Here is a 27,623-nt window from a genome sequence, read left to right on the forward strand (position 1 = left end):
TACATTTAAGTCTCTAAGACATTTTGAGTTTATTTTTGTGCATGGTATGAGGGTGTGTTCTAGTTTCATTGATTTGCTTGCAGCTGTCCATGTTTCCCAGCAATACTTGCTAAAAAGACTGTCTTTTCCCATTTGATGTTCTTGCCTCCTTTGTCAAAGATTCAGTGACCATAGGTGTCTGGGATTATTTCTGGGTTCTCTATTCTGTTCCATTGGTCTGCCTGTCTGTTTTGGTAGCCGTACCACACTGTCCTGATGACTGTGGCTTTGTAATATTGCCTGAAGTGTGGGAGAGTGACGCCTCCTGCTTGGTTTTTGTTCCTCAGGGTTGCTTTGGCAATTCTGGGTCTTTTGTGGTTCCATATACATTTTTAGATTGTTTGTTGTAGTTCTGTGAAAAATGTCATGGGTAATTTGATAGGGATTGCACTGAATCTGTAGATTGCTTTGAGTAGTATGGCCATTTTTACCATATTAATTTTTCCAACCCAGGAGCATGGAATATCTTTCCATTTCTTTACATCTTCTTTAATTTCATGGACTTGGAGAATAGACTTGTGGTTGCTAAGGGGGAGGGGGAGGGAGTGGGATGGTTGGGGAGCTTGGGGTTAATAGACACAAACTGTTGCCTTTGGAATAGATTTACAATGAGATCCTGCTGTGTGGAACTGGGAACTCTTGTCTAGTCACTTATGATGGAGCATGATAATGTGTGAAATTAGAATGTGTACATGTATGTGTAACTGGGTCATCTGCTATACAGTAGAAAAAAAATTGTATTGGGGAAATAACAATAAAAAAAACAGAAGTAAATTTGGTAAATTTACAAACATGTGGGAGTTTAAACCACACACTCCTAGTAACCAATGGTCAAAGAAGAACAAAAAAGGTGTAAACATACATGTGTAAATATTTATGAATTAATTTTAAAGTAGTTGTAGACATATAATTTTTTAAAAGTTATTGTGCTGTTGTACTAGCAGAGTATTTTATTCATAGCAATGCTAAAATTATGTTTTGAGAGATTTTAGCTTGCTAAAATTGATTGTGCATATACTCATTATGTAAGAAGGACATGGATATAGAGGTCAACAATTCATTTTGTAGGATTAACACATTTTTGTTTTAGAAAAGATGATTTCTGTTGAGACAGTCTTACCCATGTATGCCTGCAATATGACAGTTCTTAGGGGGAGGAATGATTTACTTTCTTATTGACATCTCAAAGCCTCTGCTTGAAATGTAGGTTTTAATTAGACAAAATTTCAAGTTGTAAGAAAAAGTTGTTTATGTAAGTGAATTTACAAATTTAGATAAGTATGGTTTTTTTTCTTTTGGTTGTGTGTCCTTGAAAAATGTTGACTCCATCTAAATGGTGTTAGATGGGCAACGTCTTTTTAATTTACTTTTTGCTGTATACTTTATTGCCATTAAGGGTAAACTAGTTAGTTACTCTAGAGATATTCTAGAATTGTACTCAGAAATATCTACATATGTCCATCACAATGCATCGTTATATTCAGTATATGTGTTTAACATATACTTGATGCTTATTGAAGAAGAGCAAGAACTTTTATTATAGTGGGTTTGAATTAATTTCGGTCTGTGTTAGGTGGTGAAAAAAAGTACATCCTGCAGTTATTCTGAGAAAACTTAGTCTTTCTTCAGATCAAGGAGGAATCAATATTAGGGGCCTCAATTGAATAGTGTTTCACTTTCATTTGTCGTAATCTCTATGATTGTTGAAACAGTCAACCAAAGCAAAAACCAAAGTATGCACAAAAATGTTGCTGTAAGCAATGTTTTAAGAGCTATCTGCTCATGTTAATTTCTTTCAAAGAATTTTAAGTTTGGCGATAAGATGTTGTTATTATTATTTTTTAATGTATAAATACCCGCCAAAGAGGAGTATTGTATCAGTTTACAAATAATTTTGTTTTCTGAGAAAACTATTGTGGTATTTCTGATAAACACACAGATATTAGAGTTGGGTCAGAGGAGAGTCTGTTTTTCTTTTTTTTTCTTTTTTTTTAGTTTGGGAGCTTGTTTCCCTCATGATATCTAGCATATCCTTATTAAATACGCTTTTGTCATTTGTTTCCTCAACTGGAAATATTTTGCGTTTCTGGTTCTATATTTACAAAGCTATGTATATGGTAGACAAGTATTAGGTAGATATATAAATACCATGAGGATATCAACAAAAAAACCTGTGACACATTCTTATGGTATATTTCCCATTTTACCATTCTTCTCTTAGAATTTGATAGCATGCTGAGTAACATGAGTAAACACAGATTTGTAATTGATATTGGTGCTACTTAACGGCTACTGGAGTAATTTAAAATGTTTCTTGATAAATTAATATTTTCATGAGAACCTGGATATTGAATAGAGCTAATAAAACCACTAAAACTATTAGAGTGTTCATAAATCAAAAAGTACAATAGAAAAATTTTATAAGAGTTTTACAAAATGTCAATTATCTGTGTGCTTCATAGTGTTCTTTAAAAAACTTAGCAATTTCCATGTTTCATTAACATACAATTGATGCATAAATTGCTTGAGCTGATACTTTGATAACTGTATCTTATTTGCCATGTACCTGTAGTATTCAGCACATTGAATTTTTTCCACAGAAGTTTGTTGAATAGCTTGAATTTTATATCTCCTTTTATGGATGTTTGAGTTATATGAACTGTGTTTCCAACTGAGTGAAGAATTTTCAAATGTCAGAGAGGTTGTCAGAGCCGAAGTTAAGAAAATATTTTTTCCTGCTGAAAATCCTTTCTTAGGCTTAGGCTCCTCAATTTTCAAATGTGGTTGATTTTAATTAAAGTTTAAAGAGAAAAAGAAACCATTGGAAAGATATTGGAACTAAATAATTCACTTCTGGTGAATAGGGAGTTTGCAGTTTGAGTTAATGGTATTCATTACACTGATTAAAAGCAGTGAGCCATTTTGCCCTTGTTTATTTTCCAAACCAGTGTTTTCCATAATGGGAGGTGGCTGATATTTGATGCTTTTTTTGTGATGAGGTATTTACTGATGGGCTGCTTTGACTTCTTCATCAAATTGATAACCACTTGAAAAGAATTTATCAGACAAAAGAACATCTCTTTTCTAGAGCTGGACCATTTATTCCAAGTTCAGGCAGTGAGAAAATTGAGTAGCTTTTATTGCCACCAGCTGTGCTATGGTTATTTGAACAAATGGAAGACTAAAGGAATTGTACATTCTCATTATATACAGCATTACACAGAATCAGGATTCTTTTGCCTAATAAATATTGCACTTTTAGTGGAGGAACTTATAATTACTTATATTTCCACTGCTCTAATGATTTTGCTGCCCTCATGTAGGTCTATCAAAGTCGAGTCTTGTTGAATTTTAGAGAAGGTACTGCAGCTGCAGGGTTTGCAGCAAATTCATGATTATTTGTCTTGCAGATGTGTATGTGTGTGTGTGTGTGTGTGTATACATATATATATCTGTTCCAAAATAAACAGCTTGAAAAATAGAACAAATTGTCTAAACTACTTTGAAAAATTAACATTTCTTCATCATGGAATTCCAGTGATTAATATCACTTGGCCACTCTAGGGCTTTGGAAAAAATGAGAAGTGGGTGTTTAAATGTTTTAAGAGGTAATTTTCCAAGCAATTGAGCAGGTAGTTAAAAATACCTTGTTTTCATTTCCTTGCCTGAGAAAATCTTAAAGTCTAAAGGTTTAAAAGTCTGTATGAAGAGAGCCTGAAGTGTATGTCCCAGATGTAAAATCCCCATACTTGCCTGTCTCCAGACTTCACTGATGAGTATATGGAGTCATTGTGTTTTAAGTGTAGCATGGAAATTGGGCCATTCTGTTGATCTAAATATGTAGTTTCTTAGAGATTATTGATGTGCTTATTGATTTTTATGACTAATGTTACTATTGGGGTGAGGAGATCACTTGAGTTTGATAGAGGTGGGCAAACAGTAGGAAAGGGCTTGTCCAGAGTTTCTCAACCTTGGCAACTTTTTTATTAGCCTCTGTACTGGATAATTCTTGGTTGTGAGGGCCTGTCTTGTATACTGTAGGACATTTGGAAGTATCTCTGGCCTCTACCCACTAAATGCATTAGTGTCATCACCACATGTTGTAATAACCAAAAATGTCTCCAATCGTTTGATAGATATCCCCTATGGAGTTATCCCCAGCTGAGAACCACTGTGGTTGATAGTGGGTTCCTAGCAAGTGGTATTGGTGCTTACTCATTTCTGTATTTTCAGTGCCTATCAAGGTGCCTGTCATAGAGTTGGACTTCAATAAATGTTTGCATAATATTTTAAAAGGTAACTTAGAGAAGAAAGGTAATTTACTGTCACCTTCTCTGCCATTGATTTCCCATGTTTTTAGCTGAATAGCACAGAATAAAAAGGATCAATACTCCATTATTTATAAGGAGCAAAAAAAATCAGAAATACATCTGAATGCCTACTAATATAGAAAATGGCCAAGTTAATATGGTGCATTTCTGCTGTGGAATATTGCACATTCATAAAATAGGTTATCTGGCAACATCTTTTAAATGACATTATTTTTGTGAAAAGTAGGTTATAAACTTTAATATTTTTTAATATCTATATATCTATCTTGTTTTTAGGTAAGAAAACAACAACAGCATGGTAAATGCTGGATTATTAATCTTGGTTGCTTCTGGCATTATGATTAGATTTTATGTGCACCTTCTAAATCATTATTAAGATGCTTCTTTTTCTTTGGTCTTTAGAAAATCCAAATAAAAGGAATAGAAAATCAGCTAAGTCTGAGTGAATTTTATGTAATCATTTGAAATGGCATTTTATTCATTTTTTAAATGAAAAGCCAAGAATAAGTTACAAGCTCTACTTACTATTTCTGATATTAAGTTACCTAAATTTTCCTGAAATTGTATTATTTGATTTTTTGTTATAGCATTGTTGTTAGGCAAGAACAAATATGGCATTAAAATTGATTTCGTATACTTAACATAAATACCTAGTGCATTTAGTAACTATTGTATAGAAATTCCTTAAAATGTAGAAGAAACAATTTCTACATAGTTTTCTGAATTGTGGATGTCTCTGTGTAATGTTGATCATGTTTCACCATTATTCCTTGTCATTATTTTACCGTAAGTTATCTTGTAGAAACTATGATTAGGGGAGGAAATGTATATGCTGCAAGTATGCAAGGTGTGATTTTAAAAGAATTACACATTCTCAGTTATCAGAGAGATAAGTGTATGTGCCTGTATAGCTGCACATATAATCTATATATAGATGTGTAGATTTAAATGAAATTGTATCAAAGCTATTTGTGAATTAATCCAAGCATAAGTACATTTCAGGTACACATTTATTTCTTAGAAAGATCCACGGCTTAGAACATTAGGAGTTCCCAATTCTGTCTCCTCATCATTATGTTAAACCTGAAAGTTCATGTATTTCAGGCTGCCATATGTTTGAGTAATAAGTCAAAGATCAAACATTTGGCACTGGTTTTTCCTCTTGCTTTTCTCTATGCAACTGTGTAGACTAAGTTCAGATCCTAGAAATGCTGTGATCTCACATTTCATGCACCCCATGCCTTCCCTTCAGCCTGAATACTTTTTTTTTCTCCCCAATTCCTAAGTTGACATCAAGCCTTAGTTTAAAAGCATTTCCTCAAGATGGGCATTCCATGATGCCTTCACTCGTGGGACCTCAGTCGTGCTCATAGCACCCTGTTCTTCTTGCCACAGCATTCTAATATTGAGTGGTGAGTCTCTTTTTTTTTAATGTCTGCCTTCTCTAGGAGCCTGTAAGCTTCTGATAAAGCAGAAATCAGCCTCATTCCATTCACCGCTATACCTCAAGCATCTAACAAAGTGCCCAGCACATAGGTAAAATTTAATAATTGATAAACCATTGCATGCCTGAATGAAGGAAGAGATCATAATTCCAGTCTCTTTAAGAGGAAAGAGAAAGATGCATCAGGGTGATACTCAAATAATGTAAAATAGTACAACATTTACTGAACAATGGCAAGACGTCAAATGCTCAGTTTTTCTTTTACTACCAAGAGTTTTGATTTGGATGAAATGGAATTTTGGAAGTGTGTGAATTTTAGTTACACAATAAATTGTTATAGAATAAGCAATATTCCAAATGTTTATTTACTATTTTTTGTAAGATGAATGCTAGCTTTGCTAGCAATTATAGTTTTCTCATTTAGATCAGATATTTTCTGTTAAAGGAAACATTTTTAATCCTAACAGTGCTGGTTAAGTGCTTTTTCACATCTGGAAAGTAACACCACTATATTTTAACCATGTAAACATATTCTTTCTTGACAGGCACATAGTTAAGATTAAAATAATACATACATTGTGTTCTGTGTGTGTTGTAGTAAAACACCTTGAAGGAGTCAGTAGGATGTAGGAGTAATATTTTTTCTCTGATAAATATTTCTAGACCCTTTATTATAAGTCAGGTTTTAAAAGTTTAATTTTTTCCCCTTGGTTTTAGCTTTCTCTTGCTATTGTCTGAAAGACAGCCTTCTGCAACATTTTTTTCCCTTCCTTAGACAGTTTGTTTCGAAACCATCCCTAATATTTGGGGTAGTTCTTGCCTGATTTTTTTATATATTAATTATAGCTCAATTGAAATTAAAACAAAATAATGCCCAATATTATATTTATAATTCACCATCATTATAGAATTTTACTTCTCCCTTAAATATTACAACATTTTATAGAGAATGGGATTAGTTTATCATTCATTTATTCATGGTCAACGTACGTATAAGGAACACTAAATATGTAATGAGAAATGGATACAAGTCTCAAGAAGATATACTTCCAGGAGTTTCTGTTGTGGCTCAGAAGTAATGAATAGTATCCATGAGGATGTGGGTTCCATCCCTGGTCTTGCTCAGTGGGTTAAGGATCTGGTGTTGCTGTGACCTGTGGTGTAGGTCACAGAAGCAACTTGGATCTCACATTGCTGTGGCTGTGGCATAGGCCGGCACCTACAGCACTGGTTTGACCCCTAGCCTGGGAACTTCTTATGCTGTGGGTGAGGCCCTAAGACACACACACACAGACAAGATTTATTTCCATAACTAGAAAATACAGGTGAAGATAACTCCAATGTTAGCCACAAAAATAAAAGGAATGTATGAAAAAAGGTAATAAAAGATACAAAACATCTTCATGTACAAAAATGATCTTTAATGAAAGTCATTTGAGAAGATTTAAGTAAATAAAAAGAATTACTGTTCTCATGGATTGGAATACTCAGTATTATTAAGTCATTAGTTCTCCCCCAAACTGAGCTATGGATTCAATGAAATTCTAATCAAGACGCTAACAGAAGTGTCTGTGGAATTCTGCATGTAATTCTCAAATTTATGTGGAAGAGTAAAGGGCTAAAGAAAAGAAAAAATAAACTGAATAAAAAGGACAAAGTGGGAAGAATGGCATTGTAATATAGCTAGATGTCTTACAAAATCATAGTATTGTGTGTTGGACCAAATGTATAAGTCAAGTGGATAAGACTATATAGCCCAGAAAGCATCAATTTACACATGAAAAGCAGATATGTGATTTAAGTGACATTGTTGATCATCAAAAGGATGAGTTATTTAATAAATGGCACTGGGACAAAAGTTAAATTTGTATCCTTACCTCATAAAAACCCAAAAGCAATTCCAGATGAATTAAGGATTTAAATTTGAAATGCAAATGGGAGAATATCTTTATGATATAGAGAATGGGAGAATGTACTGAACAACATATAAAAAAACACTAATCTTGATGGAAGGGGTTGATTGTTACGAACATTAATTATAAAAATTTAAAATTGGTATAGCAAAAGAGAAAAATGAATCAAAGACCCGGGAAAGATAAGTGTGACATAAATATGACAAAGGATTAGCATTCCAGATAATCAGAAAGAAAGACAAAAACCCAGTGGAAAAACGGTAAATAAAAATAGTTCTGATAAAATGAACTTCACATGGCTACAAAAAGCCAAACTAGTGATCAGGAAAATACAAATCAATACTGTGGTGTTATTCAATTTCATACAGTCATCAGATGGACAAAATATAAAGTTCAACAACACCAAGTGTAGAGTAGTAGAAAATTTCACAATACTGGGGAGTGTAAGTTAGTACCACTTAAGAGAGTCATTTGTTCATCGTACATAGTCAGGTTGTGTCTCTTGCAAGGGCCCAGAAATTTAACTGGGAGTTATAATAGGGATACTCTCATGCATACAGAAAGACATGTATAGGAATGTTCATTTCATTTTTCTTTATAATACTGAAAATTGGAATCTATCTAAATATCCATCAATAAGAAATTGGGGGAGTTCCCATTATCACTCTGTGGAAATGAATCTGACTAGCTTCCATGAGGACGCAGGTTCGATCCCTGGCCTCGTGGGTGTGGCCCTAAAAAGACACACACACACAAAGAAATTGGGTACAGAACTTGAGTATTTTCATGCAATGGAATATTATGTGGCTTTTTAAAAATACTTCTTTCCCCAATACATTTTTTCCTACTGTACAGTATGCTGACCCAGTTACACATACATGTACACATTCTATTCTTGCACAATGTCATGCTCCATCATAAGTGACTAGGCATAGTTCCCAGTGCTACACAGCAGGATCTCATTGCTAATCCATTCCAAAGACAATAGTTTGTATCTATTAACCACAAGCTCCCCAAACACCCCACTCCCTCCACCTCCCCCTTGGCAACCTCAAGTCTATTCTGCAAGTGCATGATTTTCTTTTCTGTGGAAAGGTTCATTTGTGCCTTATATTAGATTCCAGATATAAGTGATATCTTATGGTATTTGTCTTTCTGACTTATTTCACTCAGGATGAGAGTCTCTAGTTCCATCCATGTTGCTGCAAATGGCATTATTCTGTTCTTTTTTTATGGTTGACTAGTACTCCATCATGTATTTATACCACATCTTCCTAATCCAATCATCTGTCGATGGACATTTGGGTTGTTTCCCTGTCTTGGCTACTGTGAATAGTGCTGCAATGAACATGCCAGTGCATGTGTCTTTTTTAAGGCAAGTTTTGTCCAGATATATGCCCAAGAGTGGGACTGCTGGGTCACATGGTAGTTCTATGTATAGATTTCTAAGGTATCTTCATACCGATCTCCATAGTGGTTGTACCAGCTATCATTCCCACCAACAGTGCAGGAGGGTTCCCTTTTTTCCACACCCCATCCAGCCTTTGTTATTTGTGGACTTTTTAATGATGGCCTTTCTGACTGGTGTGAGGTGGAATCTCGTGGTAGTTTTGCTTTGCATTTCTCTAATAATCAGGGATGTTGAACATTTTTTCATGTGCTTGTTGGCCATCTGTACATCTTCCTTGGAGAGATGTCTATTCAGCTCTTTTGCCCATTTTTCCATTGAGTGTTTGGCAAAAAAAACCCATATATTTAGAAGTTGTTTGTCTATTCTAGAGATTAAGTCCTTGTCAATTGGTCGCATTATTTTAAACTATTTTCTCCCATTCTGTAAGTTGTCTTTTTGTTTTCTTTTTGGTTTCCTTTGCTGTGCAAAAGCTTGCCAGTTTGATTAGGTCCCATTGGTTTATTTTTGCTCTTATTTCTGTTGCTTTGGGAGACTGACCTGAGAAAATATTTATAAGGTTAATGTCAGAGAATTTTTTGCCTATGTTCTCTTCCAGGAGTTTGATGGTATCTTGTGTTATATTTACATCTTTCAGCCATTTTGAGTTTATTTTCACGTATGGTGTGAGGGTGTGTTCTAGTTTCACTGATTTACATACAGCTGTCCAGGTTTCCCAGCAATACTTGCTAAAAAGACTATCTTTTTCCCATTTGATGTTCTTGCCTCCTTTGTCAAAGATTCACTGACCAGAGGTGTCTGGGTGTATTTCTGGGTTCTCCATTCCGTTCCATTGGTCTGCCTGTCTGTTTTGGTATCCCTACCACACTGTCCTGATGACTGTGGCTTTGTAATATTGCCTGAAGTGTGGGAGAGTGACGCCTCCTGCTTGGTTTTTGTTCCTCAGGGTTGCTTTGGCAATTCTGGGTCTTTTGTGGTTCCATATACATTTTTGGATTGTTTGTTGTAGTTGTGTGAAAAATGTCATGGGTAATTTGATAGGGATTGCACTGAATCTGTAGATTGCTTTGAGTAGTGTGGTCATTTTTACCATATTAATTTTTCCAACCCAGGAGCATGGAATATCTTTCCATTTCTTTACATCTTCTTTAATTTCCTTGATTAATGTTTTATAGTTCTCAGCATATAAGTCCTTCACCTCTTTGGTCAGCTGTATTCCCAGGTATTTGATTTTTTGGGTTATGTGGCTTTAATAATGAATGAACCAGGTGTATTCTGTGTATAGATATATCAGTACACAATCACATGAATCTCAAAAATATGTTTAGACTGCTATGTATTACTTAGGTTTACATACATATGAAATAAAATCAAAGACATGCTTAGAGTAATAAATACTAAGTACTTGAAACTAGACATGGAATTAATGATAGGCAAGGTGTGTATATTGAATGGATAGCTCAGAGCAAAGAAGGATGAAGCAAGGGGGGCTCACCCAATAGCAAGCATGGACCTTGGCACAATCATTCCTCTAACAATACCTTTTAAACTCTTGCATAGAATCTTAGCAAAACAGAAAATCCTCTCATGTTCTGCACATACTCTTTTGACTTTCTTGGGTAAAGCATTCAGCCTGTATCAGCTTCTTGATATTATTTTAACATGTCTCTCTGTAATTGTTTTTTTAAGTGTGGCACTTGAGTTTTCAGGAGTGTTCTGAGTTGTGATTGATCATTGCACATGCATTTTTGAATAGGGACATCTGTCTCTTCAGCATATTATGTCTACTGACATGCCATTTCTCAGCTTGACAGAGCACCTCTAGAGGGCATAGGTTTTAATAAGAGAGAAAATGTGATTTTTTTTTTCTTCCATAGAAAGTGGGTGGTGTTACATTTTATAATGAAATAATGAATAGTTGAAATGACAGCTTATCCAATTAGCTTTATATGAGCCAAATATAAAACTAGAAATAATGCTTATTATCTTAGCCTTAATAATCTTAAGTTTGAAATAAATTTTAATAGAATATTTGCGAAATAAGATTACTCGTAGTCCTAGTAAACAGTAACAAAAGTGACTTCTTTTTTCTCCTAATTTTTCTTTCTGTGTGCTTACCACTTCTCTAAACTTCTTCCTGTGTTCTGTTACATGAACAAACATATATTTTGAAACATGTTGTAATTTTTGGAAACATTTAGTTTCTATTACTAATTTTCAATTCATTTTATATCATTATTTCCAGTCATTCAGTAATTGCAGTAACAATTCTAAAATAAATGGAGGTACAAAGATGAATGAATGAATTTTCTGTGGATTCTACCATAGAAGAGGCCCCAGATTAGTGTGAGAGTCAGACAAAACACCTTCTTAATTTCCCAGGCAGAAGTAGGAGCGATGATCTGTGTCGCTGAAGAAGCAGCAGCAAGCTCTGAATGAATGTGGGACATGAGGCAGGGTGACAGCGAAGACCACTGACCCAAAAAAGTGATTGTGAGCTTTCCAGCAAAAAAGGATAGGCAAAGGGAGCCTACAGGCGGAGATGAGTAGAAGGGTGAAAGGCCTTGGCCATTTTAAAGAAAAAAGGAGAAATTCCTTGTACCTGGAGTAGCAGGTGTGTGGGAGAAATGATAGATGAAAATGGAGAAGTGGAATTTTCACTTTTAACATAGGATTTACTGTCCTTTTCTTCCATTTAAATCATTTATGCCTGGTTCTGATATCTTGTCTTAAACCACCCTCACCCCAAATATTTCTCAGTCATTTGAACAGAATTACTGGTAGTTAATTTTCCTACTTAATTTTTTCCCTTCTTAAAAACTCCTTTCAACTGTTTTAGTCATTTCCAAATATAAGAATTAATTCCAGTTACTGTGTTTCAAAGATTTTATTAAAGGAAGTTCCTGTTGTGGCTCAGTGGTAACGAGCCCAACTAGTATCACTGAGGATGTGGGTTCAATCCCTGGCCTCGCTCAGTGGATTAAGGATCTGGTGTTGCTGTGAGCTGTGATGTAGGTTGCAGACGTGGCTTGAATCCTGTGTTGCTGTGGCTGTGGCATAGGCTGGCAGCTGTAGCTCTGATTCAACCCCTAGCCTGGAACTTCTATATGCTGCAGGTGCAGCCCTAAAGAGCCAAAAAAGAAAGATTTTATTAAAATGTTTTACCTTGATCCAGCTAAATGGTTAACCAATTTACTGGTTAAAAGGAAACATTTTGTATAGTTCAACATGTTAACAGTTTAAATCAAATTGATTAGTTCATCTCTTTGATTGATTAATTTAACCATTCCAGAGGAAAGTATCAAAGAAAATTTTGTGATGTGTATCTTTATGAAAATAGTTGACATTAGTCCGTCCCCAAGCCTGTGTCACTGCAATTGCTTCATCCTACAATCATGAAGGAACATCATCTTAAACTTTTCTTTGAAAAGTTCTCTTTTGAAGTATTTTAACTATTACTTAACTAGCTATTTCACATTTCTGGGTTTTCTTGGTGTCTTTTAGAGCATTTAGGAGTCATAAGCCACTTCTTAAAGCTTCTGGAAATGATCGTTTTATTTCAGAATTCTGTTATCTGTGAAATGGGTGTTCAGTTACTTTTAAAACACTTCAATATATTAGTTTTATGTCCAGAATACTTCCCTAAACAGTTCAAAGCTAAGTTTTGTTTGTGCACATTTAGTAACAGGTTTTTTTTTTAATTTGAATGGACTGCTTTATTAAAATAATGGAATAACTTAGTAGAGGAAGAACTCCCAGGGAAGAGGTTAAATAATATAAATAGCTCCGCTGAGAGTGCAACAAAGTTCTCTATTGTGCTGTTGCCACAGCAGCACCAATAATTCAAAACAAGGAAATGGAGTCTCATGTTTAATATAATACAGACTTTTCCCTAGAACTTCTGTGGTCTCGGGTTTTTCAGAGATTGGAATGTTTATCTACATATGTCTAAATTTAGATGTGCCTTTTATGTAACATGGTAAAAGAGAAGTACTTAAATTCTATATGATGTAATTATTTCTTTAGCATTTTTTAAAAATTGATTTTAAAACATCAGGAATTTTCCTTGCTGAAATAATGCCCTAGGACATTGTGAATACATGCTTATGGAGAAAGACATAATCTTTTATGCAGTTAACATTCTATTTTAGAGGGTCACTTTGAAAGATATGAAAGAGGTGTTTGGTAAATCAAGAAAGAAAAAAATTTTTTTTTTCATATTGAACATTTATCTACCATAACAAGCATTGCTTCTACTATGGAAATAGGTATTCTATTCTGAAAGTCCAAATCTGGAAACTCAAAAAAATGAATGTGGAAGTTTGGGAGTTATAAAAAACTTTTATCGTTTTAGAAATAAATTTAAAATGAATTGAACTCCAATTTCAGGCATGTATCAAATTTAATTAACCATTCAATAAAGCACAACTACACTTCTGCAAAAAATTTTTTTTTCTCTGTAACGAACTGCTTTTTATTAAATGTATTTGATATAACATAGTCCAGTTAGAGACTTCCTTTGGAATTTAAAATTTTGTTTTCTTTTGTTAGTTGCTCTGTCTTGCTGCCTGCCTGGCAATCCTATCACCAATCTTACCCTTGTTCTTACTAAAAAGTAAATGTGTAGGCAGATCTTATTGTTATGTTGTAATCATAAATGAAATTATTAGGGAAATTTTCATGCTCTGATTTTTTCTACTCATGATGAGGATGATGCCAAAAAAAATTGTCAAATGTATATCCGGTATGTGTATGTTTGCATTTTAGCCATTTAAGAGGGACAAATGTTGCTGGAAACTAGTTTTCTCAAAGGCTTAATTCATGCACTATGTGTAAATTGGCTAAATATTATTTCTTGCATGAAAATTTTATTAAGAAATTATGACTTCATTTTTCACATATCTCCTCTGTCTAGTGTTGAAAGGGGAATTTTGCATGTTGAAAGGGGAATTCTCAGAGGTTCAGGAGAATAATTGTGAATCATTCTTGTAAATGATTGGAAGGTTGAAAAGGAAATAAAGTAAAATGAGTATGTATTCATCCATTCAGCAAATATTTATTAAGGGACTACCTCTATCAGGTATGTTTCTAGACACTGGAGATAAAGTATTGAAAAAGAGAGAATAACTTCATGAAAATTACATATAATAAATATTTAAAGAGGGGACTTGGATAATAAAATAACCTATTGAGATTTTTCTAATATAGTAGTTATGCCTTTTTCCATTCAATCATTCATTCACACAGTATTTGCTCATTAAACACATCTAAAAACTTTTATGTACCTTAATCTCCCTTTCATCATCCAATTTTATCTTTTCCAGTTCTCAAAAGGAGTAACATTTTTAAAAAAATTGAATAAAATTAACATGTCTTTTGAAAACAAAGTCAGGATTATCCATCCCAAGATTTTGTGTGTTTTGCCATTCCCATTTAGATCTTCCTAATACTTTACTCAGGAAGATATGCCTGAGGAAAACCAAGTATGAGCTTCTAGATGGAACAGAGCTTTGTCTTTGAGTCTTAAAACAGGATCAGGCAATGATATATGTTTCTTGAAGTAGGATATACTTTTAAAATGCTGGCCATATGTTATGTGTTATTAGTAAGCATCATAAGTATTCATTGACTTCTATTAATAAATTTTTCCTAAGGGAAGGAACATATTGCATGGGCTTTGTGGCCATTCTTTTTGTTCAGACTTGTACTTTATGGAACATGCTTTTATTGATACTCTATTTAAGAGAGAGGCTGACAAAGGCTTCCATGACTTCCAGTCTCCAAATGATGGAAAGTGAGAACCTGGTGAAAGATTTTAGGAAACCACTTGACTCGCTTTTCAAGTAAAATGTATTTCGAAGAATAATAGCTGAAGAATTGACTCCAAAGCTTCAGTGGAGATGAGAAATTCCTCTGACTGAACTGTATTCAATTACCTTAGCTTCTATTGAGCCATATTCTAAACACCTTCCTTTGTAACTATCACCTTGTGCAGAAGTCTATATTTTTAGCCTTTAAGCAGAGCTCAAGCACTGTATTTAGACATCTGACTTGAAGACTAAAATTTGCTCAGTGAGCAGAACAAATGTTCAGAAAATAACATTTCAAGGTTAGAGTTAGTGTCCTGAATAAAATTCCTTTTCTTCTTTTTATCCCTATTGAATATAACATAAATAATGTACCCTGACTGGCTTTCAAGATTAAAACATCAGAGAATAACAGTGAACTTGGAGCGGGAAGAGGGAGTAATTAAAAATTGAAGGGACTTCTGTTGAACAATTGTTGGCCTGAATCTAAGTACACGTTTTATTCCTATTCAGTAGGATTATGTATCCTAAAAGGATTTTTTAAATTGTATAATAAAGCTTCTAGAAAAAAGGCCAAAATGAGCCTATAGCCACCTTGAAAATATTGAAAGAATAGCCATGTACACACACAACACAAAGGCATTATAATATCCCTCTCAGAATAGGGAGGAGAAAACTATTTAAATTTGTCTATGACTAGTTGTAGCAACTGTAGGTTTCAGTTTGGGGCTATTTACAATGTGCTCATCACTGTTTGAAGGCCTTTCATGTAATTGACCTTATTCAATATTCACAGCAATTCTATAAAATAGGCATTATAAGCCCCATTTTATAAATGATAAAATAAAAACCAGAGTGTTTAATAACATTCCTAAGACTGTATAGTCAGTGAATGGTAGTATGTTATGGATATTTCTGTTTTATTGGTGTATAGTTGCATATAGTAGTCTCTTAGGATCCTTTGTATTTCTATGATGTCCACTGTTACTTCTCTTTTTTTCATTTCTAATTTTATTGATTTGAGTCCTCTCTCTTTTTTTCTTGATAAGTCTAGCTAAGGGCTTGTCAATTTTGTTGATCTTTTCAAAGAACCAGCTTTTCGTTTCATTGATCTTTTCTGTGGTTTTCTTTGTTTCTATTTCATTGATTTCTGCTCTGATTTTATGATTTCTTTCCTTCTACTAACTTTATGTTTTGTCTTTTCTTCTCTCTCGAGCTGCTTTAAACGTAAAGTTAGCTTGTTTATTTGAGCTTTTTCTTGTTTACTGAGGTGGGCTTGTATTGCTATAAACTTTCCTCTTAGAATGGCTTTTGCTGCATCACATAGGTTTTGGAGTATCATATCTTTGTTGTCATTTGCTTCTAAGTATTTTTATTTATTTACTTATTTATTTATTTATTTATTTATTTATTTATTTATTTATTTTTGTCTTTTTGCTATTTCTTTCGGCCGCTCCTGTGGCATATGGAGGTTCCCGGGCTAGGGGTCGAATTGGAGCTGTAGCCACTGGCCTACGCCAGAGCCACAGCAACGCAGGATCCGAGCCGCGTCTGCAACCTACACCACAGCTCACGGCAACGCCAGATCGTTAACCCACTGAGCAAGGGCAGGGACCGAACCCACAACCTCATGGTTCCTAGTCGGATTCGTTAACCACTGCGCCACGACGGAAACTCCTGCTTCTAAGTATTTTTAAATTTCCTCTTTGATTTCTTCAGTGATCCATTGGCTGTTTAGTAGCATGTTGTTGAGTCTCCACGTGTTATGTTTTTTGCGGTTTTTTTCTTTTTTTTTGATTTCCGGTCATATAACATTGTGGTTGGAAAAAATGCTTGATATGATTTCAATTTTCTTAAAGTTACCAAGGTTTGATTTGTAGCCCAGGATGTGATCCATCTTAGAGAAATTTCCATGTGCCCTTGAGAAGAATGTGTATTCTCTTGCTTTTGGATGGAATGTCCTATAAATATCTATTAAGTCCATCTGGTCTAATACTTCATTCAGGACCTATGTTTTCATATTGATTTTCTGTCTGTATGATCTGTCCATTGCTGTAAGTGGGGTGTAAAAGTCCCCCACTATAATTGTGTTATTGTTGATTTGTCCTTTTAAGGTTGTTAGCAGTTGCCTTATATATTGTGGTGAACCTGTGTTGGGTGCGTAGATATTTAAAATTGTTATATCTTCTTTTTGGATTGATCCTTTGATCATTATGTAGTCACCTTCCTTGTCCCTTAAATTATTCTTCATTTTAAAGTCTATTTTGTCTGATATGAGTAGTGCTACTCCAGCTTTCTTTTGATTCCCATTTGCATGGAATATTTTCTTCTATCCTCTCACTTTCCATTTGTATGTGTCCCTAGAAATGAAGTGGGTCTCTTGAAGACAGCATATATATGGGTCTTGTTTTTGTGTCCATTCAGTCTGTGTCTTTTGGTTGGGGCATTTATTCCACTAACATTTAAGGTAATTATTGATATGTATGTTCTTATTGCCATTTTATGTATTGCTTTGGATTTGTTTTTGCTGCTCTTTTTTCTTCCCTTCCTCTCTTGTTCTCCCCTCTTGTGGTTTGATGACTATCTTTAGTGTTGTATTCGAGTTGATTTTTCTGTTGTGGATATTTCTTAGGAAATTCCAGATATGGTGGCCAAGATTCCTAGTACTGAGAAATGAAAATATTTCACTTATTAGGGAAACAGATGAGAGTGATACATCATGATTATTATTCTTTTTTTTTTTTTAATATATTTTGTCCTTTTAGGGCTGCACCTGTGGCATGTAGAAGTTTCCAGGCTAGGGGTCCAATTGGAGCTGTTGCCACTGGCCTACCCTGGTGCCACAGCAATGCCAGATCTGAGCCACGTTCGTGACCTACACCACGGCTCATGGCAACGCCAGATCCTTAACCCACTGAGCAAGGCCAGGGAGCAAACCCACAACCTCGTGGTTCCTAGTCAGATTCATTTCCTCTGTGCCATGATGGGAATGCCCTCATGATTATTATTCTTAAATAAGAAATTGCAAGGTCCAAAGACCTTATCCAAAAATGGAAATCATATGTTTGTGCTGAGGAAAAGTGATTATCACTTGAAAACTTCTTGAAGAATTCAATTCACTTGGATTGTGTGTAACTTGATGAGAAACTTATCCTTTTTTTTTCTTTTCTAAAAGCAGTGTCTAAAAATTATCCAGAATTTCCAATAACTCTTTCAGCTCCAAAGAGAATCTTTAACTATTTATACAGCCTTGGGTTCTAGTTGCCTGCAGCATTTGGAAGTTCCTGGGCTAGGGATTGAATCCAGGCTTGAGCTATGGCCTGTACCAAAACTGAATTCTTAACCTACTGTGCACCAAAACTGAATTCTTAACCTACTGTGGCAGGCAGGAGATGAAACCGGTGCCTCCACAGAGACAAGCTGAATCATTAATCCACTGTGCCATAGCAGGAGCTCCAAAACTTATCCCTTTTTATTCCACCAGGCAAAAGAAAGTTGTAATTGCATTGCATATTGAGTGTACAACTTAATGGAACCTGGACACTCCCTCCTCTTTATTCCTTGTACAACAGGCTCCTTGTGAGCAGCACCAACTAGAACCCAAGGCTGTGTGAATGGTTAAAGATTCTCATTGGAGCTGAAAGAGTTATTGGAAATTCTGGATAATTTTTAGACACTGCTTTTAGAAAAGAATAAAGAGCATGTCAAATCCTTTGACCCTTTTCTGATACTTGGTGTTCAAATGCTCAGAATACACTTCAACTCAGCATTGGGAGACATTTCATAGTTTGGCATAGTAATATGAGAGAAAGAGAGAGTAAATCAAAGGAGAGTTAGAGATCTATGTTTAAACTTGGTGGAATACCAAGTTTATGTAACAGAAAGTAAAACAGCAGACTATGATTTGGTGATCTGATTATCATTCCTCTTTGAAGAATGAGTTATCAGTACACATGGCCCAAGTGGTATCTTAATGCTTCATTTGCAGTTCTAAAGGATAGCACTGGAGTTTTGTGTCATATGTGTTATTCTAAAACAGAGATTTTAAAGTACTAAATTATAATTCCATTTAGTCACTGTGTCATTGACTTTTTCAAATATTTTGGTGGTTATTGCCGTTATTCATTGATAGGAACATTTAGTCTGAAGAATTAAATGATTTGCTAAAAGGGAAACAGTAGTATATGGCAGGATCAGCCATCTAATACTTTGAATTTTAGAAAAGTGTTAAAAACAAACAAATCAAAACAAACCTCCTCTCAGTGTCTGTGTTTATGGAATATTCTGCCCACCCCCTGCCCCACCCCATGCAAAATGAGGAGGTAGAAAACATATTATTATGAGAACTAGACAGATATCTGTTCAAACTGTGCCTCATGTCACTAACTATAAGCTTGACCAATTTATCCGAACTTTGTTTTCTTAATTTCTACCATGATCTTCTGTACCTGAATAGAAAAAGTCTGAGAAGCAGCCACTTAGCAATGGCTGTTTTTGTAGTATAGGATTATGAGGCATTTCTTACTTTTGTCCTCACGTAGTATTTGGTTTTATGATCATATGTAATTTGTGGAATAATTTAAACTTTCCCTTTAAAGTCAAAAATATAATTAGAAATTTTATTTAATATTTGCAAATAATATATGAGATACCAGTTTAAACACACACACAATTATTCCTATTTCATATGTTTAGATATTATATCCTCCTCTTATTTCAGAAACAGGGTCTTACTTGTGTACTTTTTCCAATTTTTTTTAGCTTTTATTTCACATTCACTGTAGTTACTCTAGAGGAGAAAAGCATTTTGATTTCCCATTATTATCTCCTTAATTTCACAGTCCTCAAGGATTTTGTTCTTTAAGTTGTCTGTAATTTTAAGACTACCCCCAGTGAACTATCTGGGTTCCAGCAGAAACCTCTGTGTGTAGTGCTAGACACGGGTTTTACAGTCAGAAATACCTGTAGTCAATTCTGTTCCTCCATTTACCAAATATGAAAATGTAATCAATTTATCCCATCTTTATAGCTCTTCATCTATAAAATCAATGTTAAAAAATCTAACCCTGAGGATTGTTGTGATAGTTAAATGAATTAAATATTTCAAGTGTCTGGTATTATGGAGACTAAACAAATTCTCTTTCACTTGAGTTAAATCAAGTACTTAGTATTGCTGTTGTCACAGTAAAAATTTGTTTATTCATTTTATAATAAATTGGATGTGCATCTTCTGTTTTTAAGAGCAATTGAATCCCTCACGGAGTAACTAAAAAGATGGCCCACTGACAATCTTTTCTACATTAACATGAGGCTGATTTCAGCCTAAGTATCCGGATTGCCAGTCTCGCTTCACTTTGTCAAAGGAATGAAATAGAAATCCACAAAGCTCAAGTAACAATAAAATAAATTTAGTCCAAAATATCAATTAAAGGGCATTGCGTTACATGAGATTCTAGCGCTGGTGAACAGTATTACAAATGTTTTTTACGTCTTCAGATTTATGAAGTAATTTCACCCCTGGTGTTCAAAGTAGAAAACTTGCTTTAAAAATATAGGTAAAAATAAGATTATAAAATTATCTATAATTATATATTCAGAGATAAGCCCTCTTCACATTTTGAGCTTTTTTCCCCCATTTTTGCAGTTTTATTAAGTATAGTTAATTTACAGTGTTATGATAAATTCTTCTGTACAACAAAGTGATTCAATTATACATATACAAACATCTATTCTTTTTCAGTTTCTTTCACCATACAGATAATGACAGAATTTTGGGTAGAGTTCCCTGTGCTGTACAACAGATCCCCTTGGCCAGTCATTCCATATAGCTCAGTGTGCATATGCCAACCCCAAAACCCAGATTATCTCTCTTCACATTTTGAGCTTTTTAAAAAATTCTGTTTTCTGGGAGTTCCTATTGTGGCTCAATGGAAACAAATCTGACTTGTATCCATGAGGATGCAAGTTTGATCCCTGGCCTCACTCAGTGGGTTAAGGATCTGACATTGCTGGGAGCTGTGTTGTAGTTTGCAGACTTGGCTCAGATCCTGTGTTGCTGTGGCTGTGGCATAGGCTAGCAGCTATAGCTCCAATTAGACACCTAGCCTGGGAACCTCCATATGCAGTGGGTGTGGCCCTAAAAGAAAAAAAAATTCTGTTTTCTATTGAATATGTGGATAAGTTTTCCATGAGAGATGGGAAGGTATGAGAGAAGTGTGTGTTTCTGTTCCAATTTATGGATAATTATAACTACATATTTTTGTATCTTTTTCCCTTACTCAACATTGTATTATGAAAGTTTTTAGTGTCATTAAATATTTTTTTGTGTCATGATTTATAGAAGTTGTATTTTATAATCCATTCTGTAATTATACCATAATTTCCTTTATTATTTCCCAATAGGCAGTTTGCAGTTGTTCAGATTTTAAAATAACAGCATGACAGATATTCACTTACATAAATCAACATCCACATCTTTGATTTTTCTTCTTTTTATTAAATTGAAGTACAGTTAATTTACTCATGTTGTGTTAGCTTCGTGTGTATGGAAAAGTGTATGACAAAGTGTATGGCAAAGTAATTCAGTATATATTTTATATACACACATACTTTTTAGATTCTTTTCCATTATGGTTTTTATAAGACATTGAATGTAGTTCTCTGTGCTATACAGTAGGACCTTCTTGTTTATCTATTTTATACAAAGTAGTATGTATATGTTAATCCCAAACTCCTGATTTATCTCCCTCCCCCTCTACTATTCCCTCTGGTAACCATAGTTTGTTTTCTATGTCTGTGTGTCTGTTTCTGTTTTGTGAATATGTTTATTTGTATCATTTTTTAGATTTCATATATGTGTTATCATTTGATATTTGTCTTTGTGTTACTTACTTCACTCAGCATGAGAATCTCTAGTTACATCCATGCTGCTGCAAGTGGCATTATTTTATTCTTTTTATGGTTGAGTAATATTCCATTGTGTATATATACCACATCTTCTTTATCCATTCATCTTTTGATGGACATTTAGGTTGCTTCCATGTCTTGGCTGTTGTAAATAGTGCTGCTGTGAACACTGGGGTACATAGATCTTTTCAAATTAGAATTTTCTCGGCGTTCCCGTCGTGGCACGGTGGTTAATGAATCTGACTAGGAACCATGAGGTTGCGGGTTTGGTCCCTGGCCTTGCTCAGTGGGTTAAGGATCCGGCATTGCCATGAGCTGTGGTGCAGGTTGCAGATGTGGCTCAGATCCCGCGTTGCTGTGGCTCTGCTGTAGGCTGGCAGCTACAGCTCCCATTTGACCCCTAGCCTGGGAACCTCCATATGCTGCGGGAGAGGCCCTAGAAAAGGCAAAAAGACAAAAAAAAATTATACACACACACACACACACACACACACACACACACACACACAAATTACAGTTTTCTCCGAATATATGCCAGGATCATACGGTGACTCCGTTTTTAGTTCTTTAAGGAAACTCCATGCTGTTCTCCTTAATGGCTGCACCAATTTACATTTCCACCAACATGATTTTTTTTTCTTTCCAAGTGATTCCTAGAAATATAATCACTCTCCAAGAGTGTGTACTTTTAAAAAGATTCTTGATATACTGTGACAATTTTTTTCTACAGGAAGGGTGTACCAATTTACACTCCCATCAGTAGTATATGAGAATCCTTTTCACATAATATGCTTTCATGTGTCAGCATCAGTTGGTAAGTAAAAATGTTAATCTTTAATAATCTGCATTTAGTTGCTTATGAGTGAAGTTGAATACTGTGTGCTATGTTTATTGAGGAAGCACACACACAACCACATACACACAGACCCTGGAGTGTCTTCCTTTCTTTTCAGCAAGTAGAAGATATGTTGTATTCTCATGGAAGTTATAATAATGATTCAAGTAAATGTCAATAAGCAAGATCTTGGCTAAAAATAATCACTTTGGCAGCAAATTTAATCAAATGTTTAAAGTGTCTTAAAAAGACTACATTTGGGATGCTTTCTTCAGAAAGATGTGTTGCATGATATTATGCTTATGAGGTAGCTTTTCGTATATCCTTTTATGCTGGGCAGTTGGTAGTTTTGTTGCGTTTACCCTGTGTTCCCCAATGATGTCGAACTAGCAAGTTTTTTCAACTTGTGAACATCTGCTTTTGTCATCAAAATTGGAAGATATAATTGAAAGGAGAGATTTATTTTATAGACTGTGTAATCTTCCAATTCTGCAGAATTGAAATGATAAACTTGAAAATGTATTTAAGAACTGAAGTAAACTAACTATAAGAGAAAAATTAAAAATCACTATAAGAAAAAAAAATGAAGGTTCAGTAAACATAGAGCTTAAGACTGGAGAAAGAGTGAATTTTATTTTAATGTAAGCACCAGCATGACTGTACTCTCTAATGAAAAAAAAAATAACATCTCCAAAATTATATCATCATTTCTTCACCAATTACTATGATTCTACTGGTCACTTTATTTAGTCTGCTTATACATTTTATAATTTGCAAAAAATCAGCAGTAATTGCAGAATATTTAGTGTATATAGACCACGTTTTAAATCATCTTACTAGGTATGATTTTTAAAAAGATGTTAGCTTCTTTTTCCAGAATGTCATACTTGATGCCTCAGAGGACCAGCTTTTTAAAACATTTCTAATTAAATATTTCTAATTTGGGGGAAAATAAGTTTTTAAAGGAGTAAAATATGAATATGATCCAAATCTTCAGCAGATTGAAGGATAATACTGGCTTATAAGAAGAGAAGTTTTATAAAGTATTTCTTAAGCCTTGGAGAAAGTTAATAAAATAATTTTTATTGAATTCAAACATGATTCAGCTTCTAATATTAATTTCGTAAATAGGAAATAGGTAATTAAATTATTAAAGCACCTTCACTTTAAAGGTTAACTTTCTTAGTATTATTTCACTCATAGAGAAATTTATTTTTTTACCTCTTTTAAAGTGCTAGATCAGCATACAGCTGTTTACATGCTTTCTGTGTTATGCATTCTCTCTTAAATCCTGCCTGTGTGAGGGCTGGATATCTCATAAAGGAGGTAAAATAATGACCTATATATCTGGAACACAAGGTAATGAATCCTATTACTTGGGTACATCCCTCTTCTGATTTGCAGACAGCTTAATTTTTACATCTGGTCTTTAGCTAGTGCTTGAGATGGAGCAGAATTGAGTGTTTGAGAGATACTTCATTTGTTCTGTTTGTTTTGTCTTTTTAGGGCCTTACCCATGGCATATGGAAGTTCCCAGCTAGGGGGTGGAATCAGAGCTATAGCTGCCGGCGTACACCACAGCCACAGCAACCCTAGATCCGTGCTGCATCTGCAACTTATACCACAACTCATGGCAATGCCAGATCCTTAACCCACCCAGCAAGGCCAGGGATCGCTTCGTTGGGTTCATTACCATTGAGCAGCAATGGGAACTCCAAAGATGTTTCATTTGTTTGTCCATTTCACTTGTGGTCCTTTCTGAATATGTTCAAAGAGCTTTTCATAGTTAATGTCCTCTGACTTTTTAAAAATACTTTCCATAGCTTATTTCTTACTGTAAAACCTTATGTTTATTTTGGAAAAATTAGAAAATACTGAAAATTAAATAGGGAAAAAATAGCCATGCAGAATTCCTGTTTATATACTGGCAGCTACTCAGAGTCTATTCTGTATCATTCGTCTATGAAGATTTTTACAAGATGAGACCAAAGTCTTGGTCAGTGGCATGTTACACTGAATATTAATCATACCTTTGATACTACATATTTTGTAAATGTCATTAATATATATTTTTTATTAAGCAACTAATACCTAGGGTAGAGACCATGTCAGCCTGCAGACAAATTTTGTATAATTTGAAGCATGTTTGCCAATCTTATGAAAAAGGAAATCTCACATAAAAATCCAGTTGTATTTACTCTTGCAAGATAGGAACACCTGCAGTGCTCAAAATCTTTTTGCCTGCAGTTAGTGGGAGCCAGTTATGGATGCCGGTGTTCCTTCGGTGACAGTGTTTTGTAGGCTACAATCTGTTGGAGTTGAATCAACATATGAAAAGTATTTTATTCATTAAAATGTGTTTTAGGTCCTTCATTTTCTTCTTGTTTTACAGAAATTTATACCTAGAAAATATTTCATAGCTTCTTCAGAGAACATTTAATTTTTCCTCATCTAGAAGCACACATTGCCTGCTATGTCCTATGTTTTAATGGCTAAATTCCAAAGGAAGACAATCATCTAGGCCAGGGCCTCAAGTTGTGGAAGTTTCTATATCCGGTAAACTGGCTCCATTCCAGGACAGAATGATTTATCAACAAATGAAGCACCAGCTACTTCCCACACGTACTGTGAGGGCATTAAAAATCACTCCCTCTCCCACCCAGCTGACAGAGTTTGTATTGAGTATGGAGCTGACATTCTCTCTCTTCTTCATTCTGTTGAATCACTGGTTTCTGTAGTCTATTAGGCTTCTTATTCATATAATAAAGTGTTCATTCATTAACTGTCTCATGCCTACACACTAGATCTTGTCACTTTCTTTTCCTTCAAGTTCTGCTGTTTTTATAAAGCCGCGCTGTAGCAGGGAAGTGAGCTGGAAAACTGATTTTGTGTCTGTAGCATCAGGTACTATTTAACCAGTGGGAGGGACTGATAAAATTAGCAAGTTGACTAACCACTTCCCTTCCTTGTGGCTCTTTAATATTATAACGGATACAGAAAAGTTCAGAAGGACTGGGCTAGCTTTCGAAACCACAGCACACTTTGGCAAAGAGGGAATGCACAACAGAACGGGTAAGTTTCTTTCTGTTAACCTTTTAAGAGAACTGTGAAAAGGATATTGGGGTAGAAGCTTTAAAGTTTGATTATGCAAGCGGTTTTTAGTCATTTGTAGGCTGTTACAGGAGGGAAGCAAAAGCGTTTCCAATCAGCAACAGTATCTCCAACAACAACAAACATTGGAGTGAGCAAAAGATTCAACTCCTGGACTATCTTTACTGTTCCAGATAGACAAGACTAAAATATTCTGAGGAGAGGATTCTTGTATTCATAAAGCTTTTGAGAAATAAGTTCCTACACTCTCAGTTCTTAAAATCCAGACTTCAGAATTATCAGCAGAGACATTGCTTTACTCAAAGTGTCCTTCTGCATTGTGGAACAGCTTAAGATCTTAGGTTATCTTCTCTGTGGTTTAGATGTTTATTGCTTTTAACCCGTATTATGGAAAATCTGAAATGCAAACAAAAGGAAAGTGAACAGTGTATAGAGTCCCCATGCACCTATCACACAGATCTAAGAGTTATGAAGGCAGGACCCACGCCCTTTCATCCACACTTCTGTGGCACTTGAGTCTAGTTGCTTTATAATATTTGAAGTATGCCTGTTGGGAACATTAAATGAAAGAGGGCAAGAGTCTCCTAAAGGCTCAGACCCCAGTTCAGTAAGGTAAGTTTTAGAGAAATATTATTACAGAAAATTCACTTATGAGTCAGAGAAAGCAAGACCAAGTTTCCAATGGCCGCTTTACCTGTGGGAGTGGGTGTAAAGGATAGTAGGTCAGATTGTGGAGCAAGATTGTTTGGGGTCAGATTTTGGTTCTGTTGCAATTCAGCGTCCTTGTGGAAGTTTCACAGTCTTTCTATGCTTTGCTTCTTCCTTCACCTGATGAATGAAAATAATAACAGTTCTTTCCAGGGTAGGAAATAATGAAATAGCGCCTGTAAAGACTTGGCAAATTGCTGAGAACAGAGAATGCTCACTGTAGGTTAGTCCCACAGCTGTTTGCTGAAATTGTTAGAAGGATAGTCGGAAAGAGATGCATTCAGACAGGAAGCAAATGTGTGTTTGAATATACTTGGTTGTCTTCTGACCATTGTTTTTCTCTTGGTTATTTGATGAGATGAAGCTAATAAAAATCTCCACTAAGATCCCTTTCTAGCTCCTGGCCCTTGGAAAACTCTTCCCCACCAACTCTGAGTTAGTTTTTTTCTGAAAACAGTGTCAAAGCTGGTCTTGTCCATCCTCTCACTTTGAAGATGAGGGAGTAGGAATTCATCTAAGCTCGTGGGGCAAGGAGTAGTGGATCTGAGAGAAGCATCATGGGCTCCTCTAAACCCTGCAAGGGGTGTGATGTGTTTGGGTTTGGGCAACTCTGCTGGGCCTGGGAGGCTACCTCACATACAAGCTCATGCCCTTTCCCCTAAGGGACAGAGCTCTCCAGGCTTACTTTCACCTTCCAGGGCCACAAGCTGCCAGATACTTTTTTCATTAGTAATGAGGAAGGAAAAATTCTAAAGATGGCAACCAATGGACAGGTGAGGACCTTCCCCACTCTGTTATTTCTCCATCTTATAAATATTAATGACTGCTATTTATTGAGTAACTACTATGTGCCTGATCTTGCACTGGATGGTGCTTTCACAGCTAACATATATAATATAGATAAGGGAACTGAGGCATGAAGAGATTAAGCAATTTACTTTGATTACCTAGTTAATAAGAGGCAGCCTTGATTTTGTTCCTGGTCTGTCTGACTTAACTACTTCTCAGAGCATTTGTCCATTAGAAATCAATTTATTCATATGTTTGCAATCAAACTGCAATTCATGACTTTGCTCATAGCCTTCCTAAAGGTGAAAGTCTTCAGTATTCCTTTAAAGCAA

At 35.1% G+C, this 27,623-nt stretch overlaps 1 protein-coding gene across 21 annotated transcripts in view; it reads left to right on the forward strand.

Annotated features, from left to right (window-relative positions):
* The window catches only part of HDAC9 (histone deacetylase 9), a 967,336-nt gene that overhangs the window by 198,148 nt on the left and 741,565 nt on the right, over window positions 1–27,623 (forward strand). For 8 of the 21 annotated variants that reach the window (XM_084977195.1, XM_084977201.1, XM_084977202.1 and 5 more), the window contains exon 1: window positions 25,689–25,755. The exons of the other annotated variants lie outside the window; for them this stretch is intronic. Coding sequence is in view for 3 of the 8 variants with exons in the window: in XM_084977202.1 (XP_084833328.1) it covers window positions 25,740–25,755 (16 nt within the window). In the remaining 5 variants the exon portion in view is untranslated. Of the gene's footprint in view, window positions 1–25,688; window positions 25,756–27,623 lie in introns of those variants that run through there. 21 annotated transcript variants of the gene reach the window in all.

This window comes from Sus scrofa, chromosome 9 (assembly GCF_054392235.1).
Source record: "Sus scrofa isolate SSC_HxYL_T2T_F1_AM1 chromosome 9, Sscrofa_HxYL_maternal_Yorkshire_Landrace_v2.0, whole genome shotgun sequence".
Lineage (NCBI taxonomy): Eukaryota > Metazoa > Chordata > Mammalia > Artiodactyla > Suidae > Sus > Sus scrofa.